This window comes from Aegilops tauschii, chromosome 6 (genome assembly GCF_002575655.3).
Source record: "Aegilops tauschii subsp. strangulata cultivar AL8/78 chromosome 6, Aet v6.0, whole genome shotgun sequence".
Lineage (NCBI taxonomy): Eukaryota > Viridiplantae > Streptophyta > Magnoliopsida > Poales > Poaceae > Aegilops > Aegilops tauschii.
In genome coordinates, this window is record NC_053040.3 from 473959841 (window position 1) to 473984980 (window position 25140).

General features: G+C 44.7%; 2 protein-coding genes and 1 pseudogene across 2 annotated transcripts; all 3 read left to right on the forward strand.

Annotated features, from left to right (window-relative positions):
• The first annotated feature begins 9357 nt into the window (after positions 1 to 9357).
• LOC109784920 (anaphase-promoting complex subunit 10-like) lies at positions 9358 to 21917 on the forward strand. The gene is made up of 6 exons (XM_020343534.4): positions 9358 to 9501; positions 9789 to 10042; positions 10126 to 10279; positions 11643 to 11713; positions 21147 to 21251; positions 21510 to 21917. Exons 2-6 carry the CDS (start codon positions 9828 to 9830, stop codon positions 21577 to 21579), a joined length of 615 nt encoding a protein of 204 aa, XP_020199123.1. The 5' UTR covers positions 9358 to 9501; positions 9789 to 9827; the 3' UTR covers positions 21580 to 21917.
• LOC141025441 (aspartic proteinase nepenthesin-2-like) lies at positions 18931 to 20519 on the forward strand (annotated as a pseudogene).
• A 993-nt stretch (positions 21918 to 22910) lies between the features above and the next one.
• On the forward strand, positions 22911 to 23384 carry LOC109784919 (aspartyl protease family protein 2-like). Its single transcript, XM_020343533.1, has one exon. The coding sequence runs from the start codon at positions 22911 to 22913 to the stop codon at positions 23382 to 23384; it is 474 nt and encodes a 157-aa protein (XP_020199122.1).
• Positions 23385 to 25140: the final 1756 nt, after the last annotated feature.

Genomic DNA, 25140 nt, shown 5'->3' on the forward strand with positions numbered 1-25140 from the left:
GTTTAGGTCATATTGGTGTAAAGTGCGTGAAGGAACTCCATACTGATGGACTTTTGGAATCACTTTATTATGAATCACTTGGTACTTGTGAACCATGCCTCATGGGCAAGATGACTAAAACGCCGTTCTCCGGAACAATGGAGCGAGCAACAGATTTGTTGGAGATCATACATACTGATGTATGTGGTCCAATGTATATTGAGGCTCGCGGCGGGTATCGTTATTTTCTCACCTTCATAGATGATTTGAGCAGATATGGGTATATCTACTTAATGAAACATATGTCTGAAACATTTGAAAAGTTCAAAGAATTTCAGAGTGAACTGGAAAATCATCGTAACAAGAAAATAAAGTTTCTACGATCTGATCGTGGAGGAGAATATTTGAGTTACGAGTTTGGTCTACATTTGAAACAATGCGGAATAGTTTCGCAACTCACGCCACCCGGAACACCACAGCGAAATGGTGTGTGTGAATGTCGTAATCGTACTTTACTAGGTATGGTGCGATCTATGATGTCTCTTACTGATTTACCGCTATCGTTTTGGGGTTATGCTTCAGAGACGGCTGCATTCACGTTAAATAGGGCACCATCGAAATCCGTTGATACGACGCCTTATGAACTGTGGTTTGGCAAGAAACCAAAGTTGTCGCTTCTTAAAGTTTGGGGCTGCGATACTTATGTGAAAAAGCTTCAACCGGATAAGCTCGAACCCAAATCGAAGAAATGTGTCTTCATAGGATACCCAAAGGAAACTGTTGGGTACACCTTCTATCACAGATCCGAAGGCAAGACATTTGTTGCTAAGAATGGATCCTTTCTAGAGAAGGAGTTTCTCTCGAAAGAAGTGAGTGGGAGGAAAGTAGAACTTGATGAGGTAACTGTACCTGCTCCCTTATTGGAAAGTAGTTCATCACAGAAAACGATTTATGTGACACCTACACCAATCAGTGAAGAAGCTAATGATATTGATCATGAAACTTCAGATCAATTTACTACCGAACCTCGTAGGTCAACCAGAGTAAGATCCGCACCAGAGTGGTACGGTAATCCTATTCTGGAGGTCATGTTACTTGACCAAGGCGAACCTACGAACTATGAAGAAGCGATGGTGAGCCCAGATTCCGCAAAATGGCTTGAGGCCATGAAATCTGAGATGGGATCCATGTATGAGAACAAAGTGTGGACTTTGGTTGACTTGCCCGATGGTCGGCAAGCCATAGAGAATAAATGGATCTTCAAGAAGAAGACTGACGCTGATGGTAATGTTACTGTCTGCAAAGCTCGACTTGTTGCGAAAGGTTTTCGACAAGTTCAAGGAGTTGACTACGATGAGACTTTCTCACCTGTAGCGATGCTTAAGTCTGTCCGAATCATGTTAGCAATTGCCGCATTTTATGATTATGAAATTTGGCAAATGGATGTCAAAACTGCATTCCTGAATGGATTTCTGGAAGAAGAGTTGTATATGATGCAACCAGAAGGTTTTGTCGATCCAAAGGGAGCTAACAAAGTGTGCAAGCTCTAGCGATCCATTTATGGACTGGTGCAAGCCTCTCGGAGTTGGAATAAACGTTTTGATAGTGTGATCAAAGCATATGGTTTTATACAGACTTTTGGAGAAGCCTGTATTTACAAGAAAGTGAGTGGGAGCTCTGTAGCATTTCTAATATTATATGTGGATGACATATTGCTAATTGGAAATGATATAGAATTTCTGGATAGCATAAAAGGATAGTTGAATAAGAGTTTTTCAATGAAAGACCTTGGTGAAGCTGCTTACATATTGGGCATCAAGATCTATAGAGATAGATCAAGACGCTTAATTGGACTTTCACAAAGCACATACCTTGACAAAGTTTTGAAAAAGTTCAAATGGATCAAGCAAAGAAAGGGTTCTTGCCTGTGTTACAAGGTGTGAAGTTGAGTCAGACTCAATGCCCGACCACTACAGAAGATAGAGATAAAATGAAAAGTGTTCCCTATGCTTCAGACATAGGCTCTATCATGTAAGCAATGCTGTGTACCAGACCTGATGTGTGCCTTGCTATTAGCTTAGCAGGGAGGTACCAAAGTAATGCAGGAATGGATCACTGGACAGCGGTCAAGAACATCCTGAAATACCTGAAAAGGACTAAGGATATGTTTCTCGTTTATGGAGGTGACAAAGAGCTCGTCGTAAATGGTTACGTCGATGCAAGCTTTGACACTGATCCAGACAATTCTAAATCGCAAACCGGATACGTGTTTACATTGAACGGTGGAGCTGTCAGTTGGTGGAGTTCTAAACAAAGCGTCGTGGCGGGATCTACGTGTGAAGCGGAGTACATAGCTGCTTCGGAAGCAGCAAATGAAGTAGAATGGATGAAGGAGTTCATATCCGATCTAGGTGTCATACCTAGTGCATCGGGTCTAATGAAAATCTTTTGTGACAATACTGGTGCAATTGCTTTGGCGAAGGAATCCAGATTTCACAAGAGAACCAAGCACATCAAGAGACGCTTCAATTCCATCCGGGATCAAGTCCAGGTGGGAGACATAGAGATTTGCAAAATACATACGGATCTGAATGTTGCAGACCCGTTGACTAAGCCTCTTCCACGAGCAAAACATGATCAGCACCAAGACTCCATGGGTGTTAGAATCATTACTGTATAATCTAGATTATTGACTCTAGTGCAAGTGGGAGACTGAAGGAAATATGCCCTAGAGGCAATTATTTATTTCCTCATATCATGATAAATGTTAATTATTCATGCTAGAATTGTATTAACCGGAAACATAATACATGTGTGAATACATAGACAAACATAGTGTCACTAGTATGCCTCTACTTGACTAGCTCGTTAATCAAAGATGGTTGAGTTTCCTAGCCATAGACATGAGTTGTCATTTGATTAACGGGATCACATCATTAGGAGAATGATGTGATTGACTTGACCCATTTCGTTAGCTTAGCACTTGATCGTTTAGTTTACTGCTATTGCTTTATTCATGACTTATACATGTTCCTATGACTATGAGATTATGCAACTCCTGATTACCGGAGGAACACTTTGTGTGCTACCAAACGTCACAACGTAACTGGGTGATTATAAAGGTGCTCTACAGGTGTCTCCAATGGTACTTGTTGAGTTGGCATAGATCGAGATTAGAATTTTTCACTCCGATTGTCGGAGAGGTATCTCTGGGCCCTCTCGGTAATGCACATCACTATAAGCCTTGCAAGCAATGTGACTAATGAGCTAGTTGCGGGATGATGCATTACCGAACGAGTAAAGAGACTTGCCGGTAACGAGATTGAGGTAGGTATTGAGATACCGACGATCGAATCTCGGGCAAGTAACATATCGATGACAAAGGGAACAACGTATGTTGTTATGCGGTTTGACCGATAAAGATCTTCGTAGAATATGTAGGAACCAATATGAGCATCCAGGTTCCGCTATTGGTTATTGACCGGAGACGTGTCTCGGTCATGTCTACATAGTTCTCGAACCCGTAGGGTCCGCACGCTTAAAGTTCTGTGACGATCGGTATTATGAGTTTATACGTTTTGATGTACCGAAGATAGTTCGGAGTCCCGGATATGATCACAGACATGACGAGGAGTCTCGAAATGGTCGAGACATAAAGATTGATATATTGGAAGCCCATATTTGGACGTCGGAAGAGTTCCGGGTGAAATCGGGATTTTACCGGAGTGCTGGAGGGGTTACCGGAACCCGCCGGGGGTTAATGGGCCTAGTTGGGCCCTAGTGGAGAGAGAGAGGGGCCGGCCAGGGCAGGCCGCGCGCCCCCTCCCCCTCTGGTCCGAATTGGACTAGGAAGGGGGGCGGCGCCCCCCTTTCCTTCTCCTTATCCCCCTTCCTTTCCCCCTCCTAGTAGGAGTAGGAAAGAGGGGAGTCCTACTCCTACTGGGAGGAGGACTCCTCCTCCTGGAGCGCCCTACAGGGGCCGGCCGGCCTCCCCCCTTGCTCCTTTATATACGGGGGCAGGGGGCACCCTAGAACACACAAGTTGATCATTGATCTCTCCCAGCCGTGTGCGGTGCCCCCCTCCACCATAATCCGCCTCGGTCATATCGTAGCGGTGCTTAGGCGAAGCCCTGCGATGGTAGCTTCATCAACATCGTCGCCATGTCGTCGTGCTGATGAAACTCTCCCTCGAGCTCTACTGGATCGTGAGTTCGCGAGAGGTCACCGAGCTGAACGTGTGCTGAACGCGGAGGTGCCGTACATTCGGTACTGAGGATCGGTCGATCGTGAAGACGTATGACTACATCAACCGCATTCTCATAACGCTTCCGCTTAATGGTCTACGAGGGTACGTGGACGAGACTCTCCCCTCTCGTTGCTATGCATCACCATGATCTTGCGTGTGCGTAGGATTTTTTTTGAAATTACTACGTTCCCCAACAAGAAGAGCATGGTGCAAGTCCTCCTCCCCGGCCAAGAAAATTTGCAGCTACTAATGTCTGCAATATGGCGGTTCTTGAGCGTGTATTCATCTGGGAGAATGCCACGAAGTACTCTCCACCAGAATACTCTTACTTTTGGAATAACATTAAGTTTCATAGGGCTTTCCACATCTGTTTATCATCCTCTGAGGTCCCGATAGCCGTCCCTTCCTCTAGAGCTAGTCACTCTTTCGGAGTCACTAGAGCCTGGTACGCCATCTTCACAGTGTAGTTGCCCGATCTATCAAATGCCCATGCAGGAAAATCAGGCCCCTCCCTGCCGAATAGGAATGTTTATAATGGCAGCTGCATCCGAGGCAACGGAAGTTTCTCGAATCAAATCATGTCGCCACGTCCAATTATCTGAATCAATTAAGTCTGACACCTTCTCCACATGTGTGTTGTGTAGCCTCGCTGATGGAGTCATGGAGATGGTGCCCGGGATCCATTTATCATTCCACACTGATATAGTGGAGCCATCCCCCACTCGAGAAATCAAACCAATCTCAAGAGCCTCTCTCCCCGCTATGATAGCCTTCCATATAGCCGAGGCCGACTTGGGTGCTGTTGCTTGCATGAAGTCTGCATCTGGATAATAGCAACCCTTTAGAACCCTTACACATAGCGAGTTTGGATTTGCCAAAAAACGCCATCCATGTTTACCCAACATAGCCAGGTTAAACTACTGTAGATCCCTGAAGCCCATTCCACCATTACACTTGGGTGTTGCCAGTTCCTTCCAAGACACCCAATGCATCGACTTTTTGTCAAGAGAACTACTCCAAAAATATTTAGCCATAGGAGAAGTTATGCTCTTACAAACCTTCTTGGTCAGCAGAAAGGTACTCATCGAGTAAGTAGGTATAGCTTGTACCACTGTTTTCATCAGGATCTCACGTCCTGCACATGCTAACAGCTTCTCTGACCAACCCTGAATTTTTCCACGAGCTCGTTCACTCATATGATCAAAAGTACCGCTCGTGATACGCCCGACTGCCGTGGGTAAACCCAAATATTTCTCACTAAAGGCCTCCACTTGAATGTTCAGTATCGCCTTCAAAGAATTCCTCACAGTATCAGGAGTGTTAGATGAAAAGAAAATTGAACTCTTGTCACGATTAACACGCTGACCTGAAGCATCTCCATATATTCTGAGAATCTCATTCAATCTTAAGGCGCTTGCTGTTTTTGCACTGATGGAAATCAAGCTGTCATCTGCAAAGAGCAGATGTGTTACCCAAGGTGATCGGTAGCTAACCCGCAAACCTCGGTCAACAGTACCTCCATTGTACCTAGTTTTTTGGTAAAAATAATGGGTACTGAAATGCAGGCAATATAGAGAGCCTTATTCAAACGAAGGCATTCTCCTGACAGTCAGCCAATAGGGTGGTCAAGAGGAAGTCGGGAGTGTCCTCGAGCCAGCTATCAGTCACATTCAATGTGCAAGCATGCTTGGCACATAGATGCGCTGGAACGTTTGCTGGCCCGATTATATGTTGAATTATAAAAAGAGAAAAATCACTAGCAAGCTCTCCAATTTCAACTAAGATAGGGGCCACGATAGAACGAGAACTGTGACGAGTGTTCTAGAGATCAACCATCTCCAGGCAGTCCGCCTGCATTATCGCATGCATGTAACCTCGAAGTTTGGCAAAAAGCACGTCATCACGCAGCGCCATTGCCTCGGCGATAAGAGGATCCGTAACACCAATGTAGGGCTTGCACCATGCACCAAACATTCTATTACTTGACCTTGCCACCCTTGAATTGCATACCATTGAATTGAGGTGGGCTCGCCCCTGCTCACCGCCGGCCATGACCGTTTTGATGTTTTCTTCGTCGTTAAAAGCCTCTAAGGCATTCCGTCGAGCAGGTGGTCCGCGCAGAAGCTTTGGAGTTGTAAGGAGCTGTGAGCCAGTGAATGTGAGGAACCACAGAGAAGATAGACATGATTATCATCCGATGGACTCGCCTCGTGCCGCCACAAGAAGGACTGCGTACTCCTCCTTCCCCCTGATGTTTTGCAGAGATAAACAGTGGGAGTGCGGCGGACGTTTGGCGCTTGAGGGGGCTGTGAGTGAGATTTGGAGGGGGGGACTAATGGCGAGGCGAGAGCTCGATGGGCCGGGCTACGACGCCTTTGTTCGTCTCTCCCGCCGGGGCTCTTTTCCTCTCAGTCCCTGTGATCGAACCGAATAGCACAAAGGCAAGATCAGGTCCTCCCAGCCCTCAGATGACATGACAAAGAGCTCCTAGGCCTTTGGATTCCCATGCTCCCATGACACAGCTGCTGGACCATTGGATCATGGATCTGATCCAAAGGTGGACATTGGAGCCTCAACCTCGAGACCTGGGCTAAATTTCAAAACTATTCGAAGGGTTTTTTGCAATTTTCACGAGCCTCCATGTACCAAAAGAAAATTTGGAGTGTATAAATCAAGCCAAAATACTTTTTCTCAGAGCATCGACAACCGGACCCCCTATACCAGCCCCAAACGTTCGGATGGGCTGTCCGGTTAGTGTCCGGACAGAAAAACATCACCCAACCGGCCTCCTTATAGCCGGCCCAAATCCGGGACAGATATGGGTACACCCGGACGTGCCTGCCACGTCGGACTGAACGCTAGGGCCCACACCAATTCGCTCATATCTGCCTCCCCTCTCCTTGCCCGAGCAGCCATCTCCTGTTCTATGTTCGCCCTCCTCCGCACAACCATCACCGAACTTCCGCCGCTATCGGTACTTTGTCGCCATCTCCAACTCAGGGCTTCGCGCCCGGATGCCCCAACGCACACCCGTGCCGACCAGGCCGCCATCGGACAAGGTTGTCGCCACCGGACACCGCTCAGATACGTCAAACTCCCCATATGTTCACCCCACTCTCTAGGGTGTTCGATGAAAACAGGCAGAGAAAGGGAATGGTTTTTTTATCTACCACCACTGATTGATGCCTCCGTTCCAAAAAAAACTGCGGAAAAAAGGCGAACGATAGGCGCCAGTCAACCGACCCGATTTTCGGTCGGTCGCCATGTGTGCGTCCGATCTATCCACGAACAACCGTTTGATTAAGAGCGTTATCTTCATTCCCCTCCAACTCTCACACGTATAGGACGAAAAAAAGGGAAAGTTCGACAAACACCCCATCACCTAGCACATCTCATCGGAGGGAAAAAGCAGCTGCTCGCATCGGCGACGACTGCCGCCCGCGTCGCAGCACCGCTCAAAGGAAAAAAAAGCATCCACATGATTATCGTCTCCATCTCTTTTTGTTGCTTCCTCATCAGAGGTTGCAGCACCAGCGACCGCAGTTTCGCAGCAATCGTGTGGCCGACTGTAGCACTTTGTCACCTACTGGTCGCCAACCTTCAACTCCGGCCGCCACCAATCGCAACACCCGTCGTCTCCGATTGTAGCTCCTGCCGCAGACATGTATTTGAAAAAAATGTAGGTATCCCAACATACATTTGAAAAGCAAGCCTACTCCCATCATGTATGAGAAAAAGTAGGCATTCCAGCATATATTTTAAAAAATGTTAATTATGTATTTAAAAAATATTTAACATGTATAACAAAAGGTTTCCAATGTCCACGAAAAATGAACAACATGCATCAGAAAAATGTTGACATCAAAATATATACTTGAAAAAAAGTTAATCATGTATTTTGAAAATATTAAATGTGTATAAAAAATGTTTCTAATGTATACAAAGCATGTACAATGTGTATGAAAAATGTAGACATTGAACCATATATTTGTAAATAATGTATTTAAGAAATGTTAAACGTGTATAAAAGTGTTCCTTATGTGTAAGAAAATTCTCAATGTGTATGAAAAAAGTAGACATGAAAGCATATATTCTAAAAAACTAATAATCATGTATTTTGAAAATTTTAAACATGTAAAAAATGCTTTTGAGATGTATACAAATAATTTACAATGTTTATGAAAAATAGACATCAAAACTTATATTAAAAATGTATTTAGATATTTTAAACATGTATAGGCAATGTCCCTTATGTGTACTAAAAAGGTACACCATGTGTTAGAAAAATACGCATGAGTTGAAAAAAATGAAAAATGAAAAAAATATAAAAATAAAAGTAAAATAAATAAAAACCAAGAAGATCTTGAAGATTTTTTTTAGAACTATTCTTCTCAAAAAGGAAAAGAAAATATGTATTTTCACAAGAAGAACATAGTTGCTTCCGCGAGCTATACTTCTTGAAAAGGAAGAAAAATCTGAGCTTATGTTTTTTTTCTCATGGTAACACAGATTTGCTTCCACGAGAAGCATAATTATGTTTGTTTTTGTTTCCATAAGAAATACATATTTGCTTTCGTGAGAAGCACAACTGTGCTCTCAAAAAAAATTAATGCTTCCATGAGAAGCATGTGTTTGATTATCATGAGCACATATTTGCTTCAGCGAGAGGTACAGTTAGTTTATAAAAAGAAGTAACAAAAGTTTAAAATCACAACTGCGCTTTTGGTCTTTGTTTTTATTTTTCCTGTTTTCCTTTTTTTTTGTTTTTCTGGTATTCATTTTTGTTTATTTTTAGTTTTTTGTGAAGTAAAAGTTCGTTGAAACCTATTAGCATGGGATCTCGATGCAAGACTTAAGGAAAAAAATATTTTAAATAAACAAATCTATAAAATGGAAAACTCTTCTGTTACGACAAAACAACGCACATGCAACGTGTCACTTGTCAGCAGCGTTTGAGAAGCCGGAGGATGAACTTTAACCTGATTTCAGCGAAAGGCGCAGCTGGCCCAGGCAAACCAGGATCACAGCCCACTAGCTTGCGCCCTGCTGGGCCCAGACAGGCAGCCCACGAACTAAACTGACTCGAGAGGGGGAGCCTGCGGACGAACCAAACCCCTTCCCGGTCGCCGCCGTTCGTCGCCGCCGCTCGTCGCCGCCGCCACTTGTCCAGGAGGGTACCCAGGCGACCCGCGTCGCCACTCGCCCAGGAAGTGTTGCTGCTCGTCCAGGAGGGTTGCCGCCCGCCCATCCGGCCTCCCGCTTCCCGCCTCCGCACGGTATCCCCCCTCAGCCCCTCTGACCTTTCCCAAATCCTAATTCCCTCTTGCACTGCTTGATGCCTTGCCGACTTGAATGGTTTTTCCTTTCAATAGATTAGTTCAAATGTTCAACATTATTGATGGTTAGCTCCTGTAGTGTATAGAGTTTATTAGTTCAATGTAGAAAGCTTTTTCGTAAAAAATAATAATTTTAATTTTAGTAATCTTTGTTCCTGTGAGAGGAACTTGACTTTTGGTATGCCTTAAAACTGGGGTAATCTTTGGGGGTGATTTTTTGCCCTTAGTTTTTGGCCTGGGGTGTCAGCAAACCGTTGATCGCGCCGATGGAGTCCGACGGCGAGCAGGAGGCGGCGGCCACGCCGACGCTGGGAGCCTCCGCGGGGGCGCCGTCGGCAGGACGGCTGAAGGGCTGCCCGGAGCTCTCGCTGGAGGGCGACATGCGAGAGATGGCCAAGACGGCCGTCTGGAGCGTCAGCTCCAGCAAGCCCGGCAATGGCGTTGCCTCCCTACGCGATCACAGCCTCGACACCTACTGGCAGTGAGCGCCCTCTTCCCCCGCATCGAAATCTCTCCCTCTTTGTTTCTCAGGGAATCACTGTATCTGTTTTGGGCGTTTGTCAGGTCGGACGGTGCGCAACCGCACCTGGTCAACATCCAGTTCCAGAAGAAGGTGCAGCTGCAGCTTGTTGTGCTGTACGTGGATTTTAAGCTGGACGAGAGCTACACGCCGAGCAAGATCTCCATCCGGGCCGGCGACGGCTTGCACAATCTCAAGGTGACCCCCTCCGGCTACTCCGCGATATATCGTTTCGAGAATGTTCAGGGCCTTGTGAACATAGCAGCGAGGTGCCCAGTGATAGATAGCACACATGTATCTCTGAAGTCTAAGTCGTGATCTGTGCTCGATGGTGAGAGAGAGCACTTGGCTAAAATTGTTGCTTGAGAATAAAAGTAATCTTGGCGCACTAAAAGTTTGCAATTCAATAAAGTTCATTGTATTGAAACAAAATTATTTATAGCAGCAAACAGGAAAACAACAGGATATTGTGGGGAAAATCAGGCTAGCAGCAAGTTGTCATGAAAGAACAAAAGCACCATTTCAGCTCAGACAGTGTTTACCTTAAGATATGTATGTGTGCATTCACTAGTTGTGGTTCAGTTTAGAACTCAAATATGCATGCCTAAACGGCTGTGGTCAGTGGCCACTAAAATTTTATGTTCTTCAGAGCTTCATAGAGCATTCTAATTCATGACCTTTATATACCTGAGCAGCACTAGCTTTCCTGCTATGTCCAAACTGCTCAGCAACTGTGAAAAAAGATAAGCGATATCGGCCTTTCAGCTGGTGGTTTCACTGCTACATTTGCTATCTTTTCTCTTTTGTTTATTTTTGGCAGTCAGTATGTGGATTGTTGCCACAGCATTGGCACATCACAGTTTTGTGTGTCATGGTGCACCTTTCACTATATCATTTGGCATGCTTGCCGGCGACTTGCCAACCACAAAAGGTAGTGTCGTGTTCCCACAAACATACTTGTCTTGCTGAACCTAATGTCCTTCAGTTTTTGGAATGCACCAAATTTTATTGCCCATAACAAACCAGGTTTCCATATTTTACAGGCATGTTTTCCAACCAATGTACATTTTTGTTTACAAATTTTGACAGCTAATTAACTAGTTTACTTTGTAAATTTAATTGAACTATATAAGAAATAAAGCGGATTTTGCACGCCTGGGTGGGGGGGGGGGGGGGGGGGGGCACTATATTTGAGATATGTTTTGCCCACTTCAAAATGCACTATGTTTTTAAAAACAAATCATGCATGTCCATCAGGTTCTAACATGTCCAAATGAAAGTTTTGGTACGAAAACATGACTACATGTGTCCCGAGTAAAAATAAAAAATTGGTGCAGCTTGAATAGTCTGATGTCTTATAGGATTATTATACACTACCTTATTGTTGCACCATATTCTGACGTATCATAGGATTGCATTTACAGTAATATTCTGCAATGATTTTGCATTGCGTGTAGTTGTCCATTGGACACTCAAGTGATCCTTGGAAATTCAAATTTACAGTGCCAGTATTATTATATTGATCTCAAATGATGAACCATTATATCTACCATGCTTCCAGGAAATTAAAACGGTGGAACTTTCAAAGCCAGTAGGATGGGTTCATATATCATTATCTGGCACTGATCCCCGGTATGAATTTTGTAACTTAAACCCTATGATGCCTTTATTTTCCTTCCTCTAGCATTGACATGTCAGAAAGTAGCTGACAGTACCATCTGATGACATTATATGCATTTCTCGTTTTGGAATTTCCATGATGATAAAATTCTGTTTTCACATGTTGGATGTCACAAATTTTCAGCACACTGCCTGTGCAGGCCACTGCTTGCATAATTTTCCTTAGGCTTTGACAAACTTAGATACTCTGACGAAGTGTCAAGTATATCAGACACTGCAGCTAACTCATTTCAGTCAGATAATAGAGGTCCCATTAGCTTGCCATGAGGCATATAATTTGGCCACTGAGTATGCTCTAGAAATATACAAGGTTTTCAGAACTAATTTATGAGTGACACTATTTGGACCCCACTGCTTATGTGTACGGCCTTTGCAGGCGGTCGCATACTTTAATTCTCTTTCTTGGCATGTTAGAGTACGTTTTTTTCTTTCAGCAGCCCCGTTTGATTGGGGTGAACAGTGAGGCATCCTCTCATGAATAATACCATGTTTCGCACAGAATAATTGAACTCATTCGAGAAGTACTCTCCACCATGATCAGTCCAAGCTTATTTGATTTTCTTTTCAAGTTAATTTTCAGCTTCAGCCTTAAAAATTTTAGAGTAGTGTAGAGTGTCATCTTTAGTAGTAGCAAACTAGCAAAATATAAGTTGAGTGCCACAGAAAATATATTGTTGGATTCTTGTTTGAAAGAAGTTTCTCATGATACTATTTTTAAGGTACCTATATGTTTTGCTAGTTAAATCTAAGGTTAAAATTCGATCCAAAATAGGAGGGACTAATAAACCTGCACAGAGAAAGTACTGTGTAAGCTCTACAATAATTGATTGAGGGGTATGTGTACATCGATGCAAGGCCAGAGTCAGCCCTCTTGTTTTTCTAAAAAAAGGAAAACACTACAAGCAAACTATTGGTCAAAATTGTATCTTGAAGTTCCTGTAGGAGTATCTAAAATGTCACTTATACTAGTACTAATGCATGAATATCTAAAATGTCAGCCCTCTATTACTAATTAATATATATCGCACATCTCCATCTCCTGCATCAGATACCGTGAGTGTTAAATGATGGAGATCCGTTCTTTTGGTTTTCATGCAAATCCTTCAGCCTGGCTATATACTAATTACTCCCTCCGTTCCTAAATACTTGTCTTTATAGGCATTTCAATAAGTGACTACATACGGAGTAAAATGAGTGAATCTACACTCTAAAATATGTCTACATACTGTTAGTATTGATCTCTCCACCAATGGGCCCAAAGGCCCATTGGACCCTTGACTCGCTCCCTGATCGGGGGAGCCCAACCCAACTGGGTTGTGGGCCCCTGTCGCGCCGGCTATAAGAGGAAGGTGGTGGCCACTAGGGAAAGTGTGCAACAGAACCGTCGCCCACCTCTCTAACCTCATCGATCGAGGAAGGCCGGTCAGCGATGGGAAGCTCCACAACGCCCTGCCACTCCCCACCGACGCCATCAGCCACCTCGCAGTTGCCCTCTACACCGACCGTAGCTGCCCGTGCGCAGACCATCATCCGACGAACCAGCGATGGCCGGAAGGCTAAGGTAAACACCCGAATACAGATAATATCCCACTGATCCACACCTAGGTGATCCTGTATTTACAACAATGGTATCAGCCACGATCTAGTGCGTGGAATCACATGGAAAAAGAAAAGAAAAGAGACTGAACCGAATCGACCGGTTGAAGAAAGAAATTTCCCCCAAGAACCCTAACCCTCACAGAGAAACAGGGAAGCAAAAGGGAAAAGAAATCTCGCAAGAAAAGGGCGCCGCCGCACCGGCCGCGCCGTTCCTCTCGATCTCGATGCGCATCGGCGAGCCGAGGCATCTGGGAAGAAGAACACCACCCCTTCGGGGGCAAAGGGCACCACAACCGAGCCGCTTGACGGCGGCGCGTTCACCCTAGGGTGCTCGCGCACGCCGGCAAAAGGGTCAGCAGGGGCGCCGTCTTCAGACGCACGCCGGCGCAGGGGAGCAGCGGGAGCCGTCGCAGCTCTCTCTCTCACTGGCCAGTAGGCGGCGGTGGATGGAGAAAGAAAGAAATGAAGGGGGAAAGAAATGGGGAGGGGCTCGCGGCGCGGTGACAGATCGACGTCGTCGCCGGTGGCTGGCGCGGCCCTAACCCGCCGCCACTTCGGCGCCGTCGCGCGCAGTGGAGAAGAGAAAGGCTAAGCCGCGCCTCTCTCTCTCTCTGTTACAGGAATGCGGAGGGAGGAACGGAGGGCGAAGGGATAGGCGGCCCGCGCGGCGCTATGGTGCTCGACGCCGTCGCCGGCGGACAGGCGCGGCGCGGTTGCACGGCGACCGGGACAGATCAGAGAGAGCGAGCGGCGCGCAGGGGTGGGGGAATGGATTAGGTTTCCCCCCGCTGGAGCTGGGCACCGTTTTGCTCGGGCTACAGGCGCGCTGGACCGTCGGATGAGACCGTTTTGCTCGGGCTACAGGCGCGCTGGACCGTCGGATCTCATCCGACGGCCAGAAGAGAGCAGGGCGGGCGGTTGCGGGCCTTTTGGGCCAACACAGGAGGCGCGCGCTAGGACTGAGGCCGTTGACCCAGGTCGAGGCGAGGCCATTTCGCGCGAGCGCGTGGAGGAGCAGGCCGTGGGCCGCTGCGGGGCTCACGCGCCAGGCCGAGGCCGGCTGGAGCTGCCGTGCTTTATTTATATTTTGTCCAATTTTGGGGAAATTTTAACACAGTTTTTTGTCCAGTTTTGTGCAATTCTGAAAAGTTTTTTTTTATAAAAAAAGTTCATGAATTTTCTTTATTCATGTTTTTCCGCTGCAAATAAAATAAAAGTGTTCTTTTAAAAGTGAATAGAACTAAAGTAAAAGTTTAAATTGTTGCTCCTCTACTCAAATTTGAACCAATGGGATAATTTGTTTAGACAGTAGAAAAGTATACAGTGATGCTACTGAATAAGTAAAAGTTTTATCCTCCAATTAAATTGGAACCAATGGGAAAATTTAATTGGAAGAACAATTTTTGAGAGAAGTTTTTCCACTTGTGGGTGAAATCAGATTCAGATACCTTCTGCTATGACAGTAGAAAGATATTTGATTAAAGTTTAATTATGGTATTGTTATTTTCTGACCAACGTTGATGATGACAATATTATAATTCAATGAGTCTTATAGTTAAAAGTTCAAATCTCTGATAAATTTTGTATCAAAGTGACCAATTTTCAGAGAATTTGATAAAGATTGGGAAATTTATATTGCCAGTTTTCCGCTGCAATAAAGTTGATAATGATGATTATTTTCTTAGCAAAGTTACTTAATAGAAATTTTATCATCACATTATTTATGAGTTATATGCATTATTTCCATTTCTGCCCAACGGTGATGTGGAATTAATGTAAAAAGGTGATGTTTTATTCTATTTCTGCCTAACGGTGCTTTAGAATGTAAAAGAAAGGTTTAAAAGTTTAATGTGCATATCTTTAACCAGACCAACGTAGGGTTATTTTTATGCTCATTATTGTTGATTATTGGTTACTTTTCTCAGACTAAAAGTTTTCAATGCTTTCATTTATGAAAGCAAAAAGTTGGGTACTTGTGTCCTGAAAGATGACCAAGAAAGGTCATAACGTGAGGGAGTATGTTCTCTCTTCAAAGAAGCCAATTTTGGATATTAATCCAAGAAAGAGATATATCATTGAGAGTCTTGCTCGACGAATGTCTTCATGTACTCTCCATGGAAAAGAATTCTCATCTTCTATGAGATGCAATAAGTGATATGTGTGATTAATTTGACCAACGTCGGATTAAGCATGTGTATTAAAGAATATTTGGATTTATTTCTGAATTTGATGATTGAATATGCAATCAAAGAAAGCCAATTCTGGCATTCATATCCCTTACAGGGAATTACCCGCATGGTGAGGAAAGATGATTATGATAATACCCGCATGGCGGGGTAAAGTTGGCATAATATTTATGTCAGAATAATCCCGTATGGTGGGAGAAATTTTGGCAAAGGAATTATCCTGTATGACAGGAAAAAGATGTGATGACTCATATGTTTTTTAATGAATCCCAATTTGGGAGAAAAGTATGGAGTAGCCCTTTATGCTATCCTAGTATCGACCGTGCACTTTTAAGTGTCATAGTCGTTAAGCAATCAATGAGTCTAAAGATAATAAAAGTTATAGACGGACCAAAAGATAAGAATGATATGCATGTTTGACTTGCAAATGTACTATTGATAAAGAACTCGGTTGAGTTTTTTTTTTTGAAATGGAATGAGGAAAGTACTCCCATACGAGTGAACAAATAACTTCATTCCGCATGAAGTAGATAATCAAAGTTTCCTCAATTCACAAGAGTTCTAAATGGTTTTCGAAATTGTGGCAGAAAAGTTCTTGCCACATTTCGAGGGGGGAGAAAGTATTGTGAACGATGAAACTCCCCTACATAATGTGCACATGATTCATCTAAATTGATCTATAAATGTTGAATGTGATCGTCGGGGGAGTACGATGGTCACAATAATGATACCCCTAAAGTAAAGAGATAGCTATATTCCTTGAATCTTACAGTTTCCGATTGGAAGATAGCATAGTCAACCAGTATTCATACTGAACGAGATTCAAAAGTAAAAGATGGTGCTTATGAGAAAAGCTTTGACAGAGCAAACCCAAAATAAGAAATCTGGGGGAGCTATTTTGTTGGCTACCTAGATAAAGTAAAAGACTATAGAGTATACTATAAGGCTTGTATAGATTGTATCTGGGGGAGCATGTTGTATGACCTATACAACATCTGTTGTTAGCTCTATAAAAGGATGAACGAGTAAATATGGATCTTGTGATATAGGACCCTGTAAAATCTATTGCCTCTTGGCAATGAAAGACTACAGAATTAATTGCCGCTTGGCAATAACGGAGCTACAACAGCCCCATATGAAAGAAGTACCAGTACCTGAATGAGAGAATCAGATATGTTTGATGAGTATAAAATCTATGTTAGAGAAATTAAAATTAGAGGTTGATCCCACCTCATTTAAAGCCCAATTGAGCTTTGAGAAGTGTCTGCTTATCTAAATGATAAGAGACTATGTGAGATGAAATAAAATTGGTGAATCCCGACGATGTTTGGTACTCATGAGTAATTTCTAATGGAGCCAAAACAGTAGGCTGTAAAGAGTCTACAAGGACAATGTGACTCCAAAGGAAATACATAAAGGTGTAAAACGCGACTTAAATCGAAAGGTTTTTGCGCGTTTTACACTGAATAGATTACAATGAGTGTTGGTAGCACATCATGATCTGAGTTATATCAGATGAAAGATATTATGATCTGAGTTACATCAGATGAAAGTAAAGAACACAGGGGATACTACCTGAAGAAATCTTTTATGGACTAAAGCAATCAAATATTGTTTTGGGTTAAAGAAAATGAGAGGACAATTGTGTTTGTATAAAGTTATAGAATGGGAATTTCATTTCCTAATCCTGTACATGTGGATAACATTCTACTTGTTAGTAGTGATGTTAATCTACTGCAGGAGGAAAAGAAGTTCTTGTCCTCAAAATTCAAAAGAATGTTCTTGGTAGAATGTCTCTCGTTATAAGGATCGAGATTCACCGAGAAAAGAATAAAAGGGGTATTAGGAGTGTCGTATGTACATGCTAAGAAAAGTTTCTAAAGTATGCATGCGAGAAACCCTACGCCTGTTCTTATAGTAAAGGGTAATGATTTTGGGAACTTTAGTGTTCCAAAAGTCAATACAAAATAGACCAAATGAATATGGTACCATATGCTTCAGCTGTTAGAAGCTTAATGAATGCAAAAGTATAACATTACCCTGACACAGTTCACGTAACCGGGTTGTTTTGGCAATGTCCAGTCCAGATATAGATCACTGGAATGGAGTCAAAAATATCGGCCTCATGCTAAAAAGAGCAAGCGCTCTCAAAAGGTTGTGAATACAGATATAGAACTTGTGAAATATACAGCGAAATCCATAATTGTCGCTGACTTTCACACTTGGAGTTTTTGTGTGGAAAAACTCTAAAGAATGAATCAATTATCATTGACATGATGTAAAGATAATGTACATGATATGAGGCTAAGGGACAGGCAAAAAGGTTAAAGAAATATGTACCCGGAGTTGGTAATGGTTGACAACAACAATAACCATTAAGTAATTTGCTCCTATGACAACGAGTCAAGTGTGGTGCCAAACACATTGACAGAAAGTTATACGTTGTTAAGGAGAAAGTCCGGAATTATGTTGAAATGCTTGGAGCATGAAAGCAACAGACAAGTATTTGCAGATCTGCTTAATGAAGGCTTACCGCCCAGTGCGTTTAGAGAACACACAGTCGACATGGGTTTATGGTATAGTCTATGTTTTCCGGACAATAAAGGGCCCAAAAGTTAATGTATATATTTCAAAACAAAGAGGTGTGTTGTAGCTGTCAAGTCCATCGGCGATTGACTGTGACGATAGGGCAGCTCATATGCATTAATCTGTGATGAAATGAGTACTTTGAAAAGAGTTATTTCAAAGTACAAAGTTATAAATTTGAAAGATGAGATCAAGGGGGAGAATTTAGTATTGATCTCTCCACCAATGGGCCCAAAGGCCCATTGGACCCTTGACTCGCTCCCTGATCGGGGGAGCCCAACCCAACTGGGTTGTGGGCCCCTGTCGCGCCGGCTATAAGAGGAAGGTGGTGGCCACTAGGGAAAGTGTCGTCGCCCACCTCTCTAACCTCATCGATCGAGGAAGGCCGGTCAGCGATGGGAAGCTCCACAACGCCCTGCCACTCCCCACCGACGCCATCAGCCACCTCGCAGTTGCCCTCTACACCGACCGTAGCTGCCCGTGCGCAGACCATCATCCGACGAACCAGCGATGGCCGGAAGGCTAAGGTAAACACCCGAATACAGATAATATCCCACTGATCCACACCTAGGTGATCCTGTATTTACAACACATACATCCGTATGTGATATTCATTTGAAATGCCTAGAAAGACAAGTATTTAGGAACGGAGGGAGTATTTGTGATGATCAGAGTTTGTTGCACGATTGCAATGCATCCGCTGCAGATACCCCTGCATTAATCCGCCGCCCAAACGATCTCCGTACGTCAATATATAATGGTCTTGCAATCGGCAGCCACAGCAACAAAAAACATAACATGGAGATCACCGCTTCCACCCTTTTGCTGCTTATCGCTGGTGTGCTGGTCCATGCCCTGCCTACGATCTGCACGACGGTAGGTGGCCTCAGCCTCCCACTGGTCGCCAACCACGACGAGGGCACGTACCGTGTGGACAATGACGGCGTCGTGGTCCACGAGCTTCCACCACCGTCCATCCCTGACGCCCCCCTTGGAGTACATGTACGGCGTGGCCATAGGCGTCGGCACGGGCCACGGCAAAGGGGCTTACTTCCTCGTGCTGGACACGGCCAGCAGCCTGACGTGGATGCGATGCGTGCACTGCTTGCCGGAGCTCCGGCAACGAGGCCCGGTGTTCGACCCTAGCCACTCGAGCAGCTACCAACCTCTCCATCCAACGAGCTCCCTATGCCAACCGCCCAACCCCGTCCACCCCGCCGGCGACAAGTGCTCCTTCCACCTCCCGGAGGAGGCACACGGCTATGTTGGGCGTCGAGACCATCATGCTGGGTAATCCGACTTTGCCTATCCACAACATCGCCTTCGGGTGCGCGCAGGCTACCGAGGGGTTCGACACCAAAGGCACGTTCGCAGGCACACCGGGCATGGGCAGGCTGCCTACCTCCCTCATCATGCAGATCAAGGATCGTGTCGCCTGACGCTTCTCCTACTGTCTGATTGGCCAAGGTCACGACCAGCGCCGACACGGCTTCATCAGCTTCGGCGCCGACATCCCAGAGCCCCCGCCTCTGGACCACCATCACATCAAGATCCTTCCTACGCCTCAACACCTCCCACACGGCGTCGCCGACTCGGCCTACTACGTGAAGCTTCTTGGCATAAGCCTTAATGGGTCCCCGATCCGGGGCATCCAACAGACTATGTTTGAGCGGCAGCGCGACGGGTCAGGAGGGTGCTTTGTGGACGCCGGCACACAGATCACCCATCTGGTGCCGGCGGCGTACACGCCCGTGGAGGAAGCGGTGGCCCGTGTGCTGCAGCAGTGGGGGTACAAGCGCGTGCGCGACCGCGACTTCCACCTGTGTTTCCGGGAGGAGCCCGGGATCTGGTCGCGCATCCCGAGGTTGACGCTCGACTTTGAGGGCCCGCCTACTCGGCACGGGGAGCCCACGCGCGCGCACCTGGAGATCGGCTCCCGGCACCTCTTCTTAAAGGTTGACAACGAGCAGTTGTTGTGCTTTGGCATATACCCCACGACCACGGGCCACCCGACGGTCATCGGCGCCATGCAGCAGGTGGATACGCGATTCATCTTTGACCTCAGGGCCAACACCATCACCATCCACCCGGAGAGCTGTGAAGCCGACACCGAGCCCACCCCGTCCGAGTGGTGACGAGGCTTGTACCATTCATTAGCTGCTCGTCAATCATTAGTCACTCATGTTTAAGATCCTTGTGCGCCATCCTTAACTGAGTGGCAAATCAGAATATATAATAAACCATGAATATTCATGCATAGTGTCCTCCCTTTTTTAGTTGAGTTGTAGATTCAACCTAGACTTGGTTCATATCTGCAAAAAAGGTAATCACATCATTAAGTTAGTTAGGATCCGAAAATAACGCTCTGGTGTTGGGAACCTCTTGTACATGGGCCGCCCCCTTCGACCAGCAGATTCAACGTAGACTTGTTCATACCATGCTTCCAGGAAATTAAACCGGTGGACCTTTCAAAGCCAGTAGGATGGGTTCATATTTCATTATCTGGCAGTGATCCCCGGCATGGATTTTGTAAATTAAACCATATGGTATGATACGTTTATTTTCCTTCTATTAGCAATTGAAATTCAGAAGGTAGCTCACACTACCATCTGATGACATAATATGCATTTATCGTTTGGTAATTTCCATGATGAAAAAGTTCCATTTCGACATGTTGGACGTCTCGAATTCTCAGCACACTGCCTGTGCAGGCCACTGATTGAATAATTTTCCTTTGACTTTGACAAACTTAGATACTCTGTTGATGGTGTTAAACAAAAAGATACTCTGTCGATGTGTCAAGTATATCGGACGCTGCAGCTAACTCATTTCAGTCTAATAATAATATCCCATTCATGAGCTTGCTATGAGGCATATAATTTGCCCATGAGTATACTCTAGAAATACACGAGGTTTTCAGAACTAATTTATGAGTGGCACTATTTGGATCCCACTGCTTAAGCGTATGGCCTTTGCAGTACATTATAATTCTCTTTCTTGGCATGTTTGTGCAGAGAAACATTCATTCATGCATTTATGCTCCAAATCGCGGTGTTGGCCAATCACCTGAATGGGAGGGACACTCATGTCCGACAGATTAAGATATACGGGCCAAGACTGTAAGTTGGATACTGTACAAGCAGCCAACCAACCATCTGTTTGCATTCCGTAACACGAGAATGTATGGTCAATTATTTCTATGTTTTCCTTGAGGAGTAAGGTTAAATCCAAGCACCGCCAGTTTAGATATAAAAATAGTACTTAGATATTGTATGTGCGAATAACAGACAGTTTATACACACTAATGACCCTGATTTAAGTAGTGACTTAGGTCTCGTGGTTTTTACTCAGGCCCTGTTTGTTACCTTGTGTTTCAGGAACCCCGTTCCTCACCAGCATTTCCACTTCATTTCCAGGGAATGCATAATGTACTCTAGCGTCAGGTGAGATTCCCCGAACCCTCGCCGCCTCACTGGGGAGGGATCATCCTCGGTCAAGGTGACCTTGATTGTGGCCTGCACGCTTCAGTACGAACGCCGACATGAATTAAGTAGCCGCTGAAGTATTCAGCCTATGTTAGTGTGGATCGAGTTGCCGCTGAAGCATCATCAGGGTGTCTGTCTGAAAATCTACCATGTAGTTGATCTTGTATTCCATTCCATCTACCATCTATTATTGGTACATCCTTTTCATCCATGTAACATACTTCATTCCCTTATATAAGGCCACTGTCTTTCGTGTCAAACTTTGATTTATAATTTTGGTCAACAAAATATGAATTATATGCCGTAAAAAATATATCATCGATAAGTTCTTTGAGATGTGCATCCAGTAACATATTTTTTGTGTCATATATGATATACCTCACTTTTTGTTGCTAAAATTAATGGTCAAAATTAGATATAAAAACATGAAGTGGCCATGTATAAGAATGGAGGGAGTAACATTTGTTTTGCAATGGATTGGAAGGTTCTCCCAGTACTATATGTTTATCTCTCTCTACAGCACAAGCCTTACTAATGCATGTGAGGCATTAGTACGTTTTGTTAAGAGTACGTTTTTCCGTTTCATTCACTAACCCCGTTTGATTAGGTGAAAAGGGAGGCATCCTTTCATAAAATAGTACCATGTGCCGCACATAATGAATTGAGAATTGAATTGAACTCGTATGAGAAGTATTCTCCACCACGATTAGACTGAACTTGTTTGATTTCTTTTTTCAAGTTAATTTTCAGCTTTTGCCTTACATAAATTTTAAAGTAGTGTAGAGTGTCATCTTAGCAAACTAGGAAAATGTAAGTTTAGTGCCACAAAAAAAAATATTGGATTCGTATTTGAAATAAGTTTCTTGTGATACTATTTTTGAGGTACATATAACTTATATTTTACTAGTTAAATCTAAGGTCAAATTTTGATCCAAAATAGGAGGGACAAATAAACCTGGATAGAGAAAGTACCGTGTAAGCTCTGCAATAATTGATTGAGGGATATGTGTACATCGATGCAAGGCCAGAGTCAGCCCTCCTGCTTTTCTAGAAAATGGAGAACACTATAAACAAACTATTGGTCAAAATTGTATCTTGAAGTCCTTGTACTACCTCTCTCTCAGTTTACAGGGCGTGCGCATACCCCTAGGTCGTCAATTTGACCAACTTAATACAAGTCATATATTACAAAAAATATACCAACATAAACTTCAGAGTTTCTATTTTCAAAAGATATAATTTTTGTGTTATATAGTTTATATAGTTTATATTATCCCGGGCATCCACCAGAATATGTTCGAGCGGCGACACGACGGGTCAGGCGGATGCTTCGTGGACATCGGCATACAGGTGACCCATCTGGTGTGGGCCGCATACACGCTCGTCGAGAATGCGGTGGCCGGTGTGCTGCAGCAGTGGGGGTACGAGCGCGTGCATGACCACAACTTCCGCCTGTGTTTCCGGCAGAAGCCCGCGATCTGGTCACGTATCCCAAGGCTGACGCTCGACTTTGAGGGTCCGACTACTCGGCACGGGGAGCGCACACGCGCACACCTTGAAATCCGCTCACGGGGCCTCTTCTTCAATGTTGACAACGAGCAGTTGTTGTGCTTTGGCGTGTACCCCACAACCATGGGCCATACGACGGTCATCGGAGCTATGCAGCAGGTGGATACGCGATTTATTTTTTACCTCAGGGCCAACACCATCACCATCCACCCGGAGAGCTGTGAGGATGACACCGTGCCCACCCCGTCCGAGTGGTGACCTTGTACTCGTCGGTCATTAGCCGGTCATGTTTAAGACTGCTGTGTGCCTTAATTGAGGTGCAATTCCAAATATATAATAAACCATAAAGATTCATGCACAGTGCCTTCCTTTTTTTGTTGAGTTGCAGATACAACGCAAACTTGTTCATCTATATCTATATCTATACCAATATAAAAAGACTTAAAGAGGCATCTTCAATTAATCTCGGCCATTAAATCATGTTAATCCAACGATCTAGACTGCTTCATAGCAATGCTTCCACGAAATTAAGACGGTGGACCCTTCGAAGCTAGTAGGATAGGTTCATATATCATTATCTGGCACTGATCCCCGGTACGGATTTTGTAACACATGCGCAGGGACAAGACCTAGACCCGACCGAGCACCCTGTCTCCGTGTCACTCCGTTGACTCTAAGCCCACCTCACGTGACAGAGAAACATCTTGTCAAATTTGTACTACATATTTTGAACAACGATCTGGGACCATTGCATGCCTCGAGCCTAACAAAAGCCTCCCTAATTACGCTGCTGCCGCTGCTGCAAATCGACTGCAACTCGACAGAGCCTGGCACAAATCTTGCTGCCACTGGATGGACGAGATAGGAGGGTGCCGGAACTCCCGGGTGCCATCACACCTTTCCGATTCATAATTCAATGCAGCCTAGCCAATCAGGTATCATTTCGGCCGCTCAATTACTCAACGGATAGAGATAATGTGTAACTTGCATCGAGAACTAAAATCGTCATGTGTATGAAATTGTCCAAACTAAGATTAGAAGTGAAGAGTGTTGCTATTATATGAAAAGTTTAAGGGTATTGAAGAAGCATGGCAATTGACAACATACCTGATATGCCTAAGCAAGTGGGGGGCCAGAAGCATGGGGTTGAAAAGGACATGGATGTCACCAAGGTCTGCGTCGTCCAGAAAGACGCGGCTGCCATGCTAAGCTGCCACCATTTATGAAGACATAGATGAATTAAGAAGCCTCCCTTACGAAGACATAGCTACCACATCAAGAGATCAACTGACAATGGAATAGATGATTCACCAGGTATCATTGGGCATGTACTCAACTCCAAGCAATCTTCATCTGCTTCCCAGCAAGCACCAAGAAATTCGCATATCTTTTTTGTTCCGGAGCAGTGGCGGAGCTAGACGGGATCTGCTGTGTGTGTGTGTGTGTGTGGGGGGGGGGGGGGGGGGGGGGGGCGAATGAGAAAATAAGAGTGTTTTGGGGGGGGGGGGGGGAGGTAAAAAAGTTCTCACCTTAGCTCTCCAAAAAAATCCTTCACAAATTAGTTCAAAGTTGTGGTGGGGGGGGGGGGGGGGGGGTGGGGGGGGGGGGGGAACAGCCCCCCAGGGACACATATAGCTCCGCCACTGTTCCGGAGCTTGCCAACATACTTAGCTTCTTCCTGAAAGCACATAAACATTTCCAAGGGGTCACTCGCACCGGTTCTGAATGTTCTACTGGGCCAGCTGCAAATTTTTGAACAAATTATAGTCCAGGCAAATGGACACAACTTGACATTATTTTGAACTCCCCTTTTAGGTTGAAGTTAGCTAATGCAGAATAAAAGAGAATAGATAGCTAACTGCAGAAGGCGACGCATGTGTATAGATATAGCAAGGAGCATCACCAAACAACCATCGGCATGGACCCTGGGTCAGGCTGCAATCAAGGCCAGAACACTGCATGCAAGCGCACATGGAAGCATCCCTAAAATGGAGGACAAATTGATAACATACGC

Excerpts from the sequence above, each read along its gene's own strand:
- LOC109784919 (XM_020343533.1), top strand. The coding sequence starts at position 22,911 with ATGTTCGAGCGGCGACACGACGGGTCAGGCGGATGCTTCGTGGACATC.
- LOC109784920 (XM_020343534.4), top strand. The coding sequence starts at position 9,828 with ATGGAGTCCGACGGCGAGCAGGAGGCGGCGGCCACGCCGACGCTGGGA. Across the intron at positions 10,043-10,125 it reads AGCCTCGACACCTACTGGCA|GTCGGACGGTGCGCAACCGC; the intron begins GTGAGCGCCCTC and ends GGCGTTTGTCAG. Across the intron at positions 10,280-11,642 it reads ACGGCTTGCACAATCTCAAG|GAAATTAAAACGGTGGAACT; the intron begins GTGACCCCCTCC and ends CCATGCTTCCAG.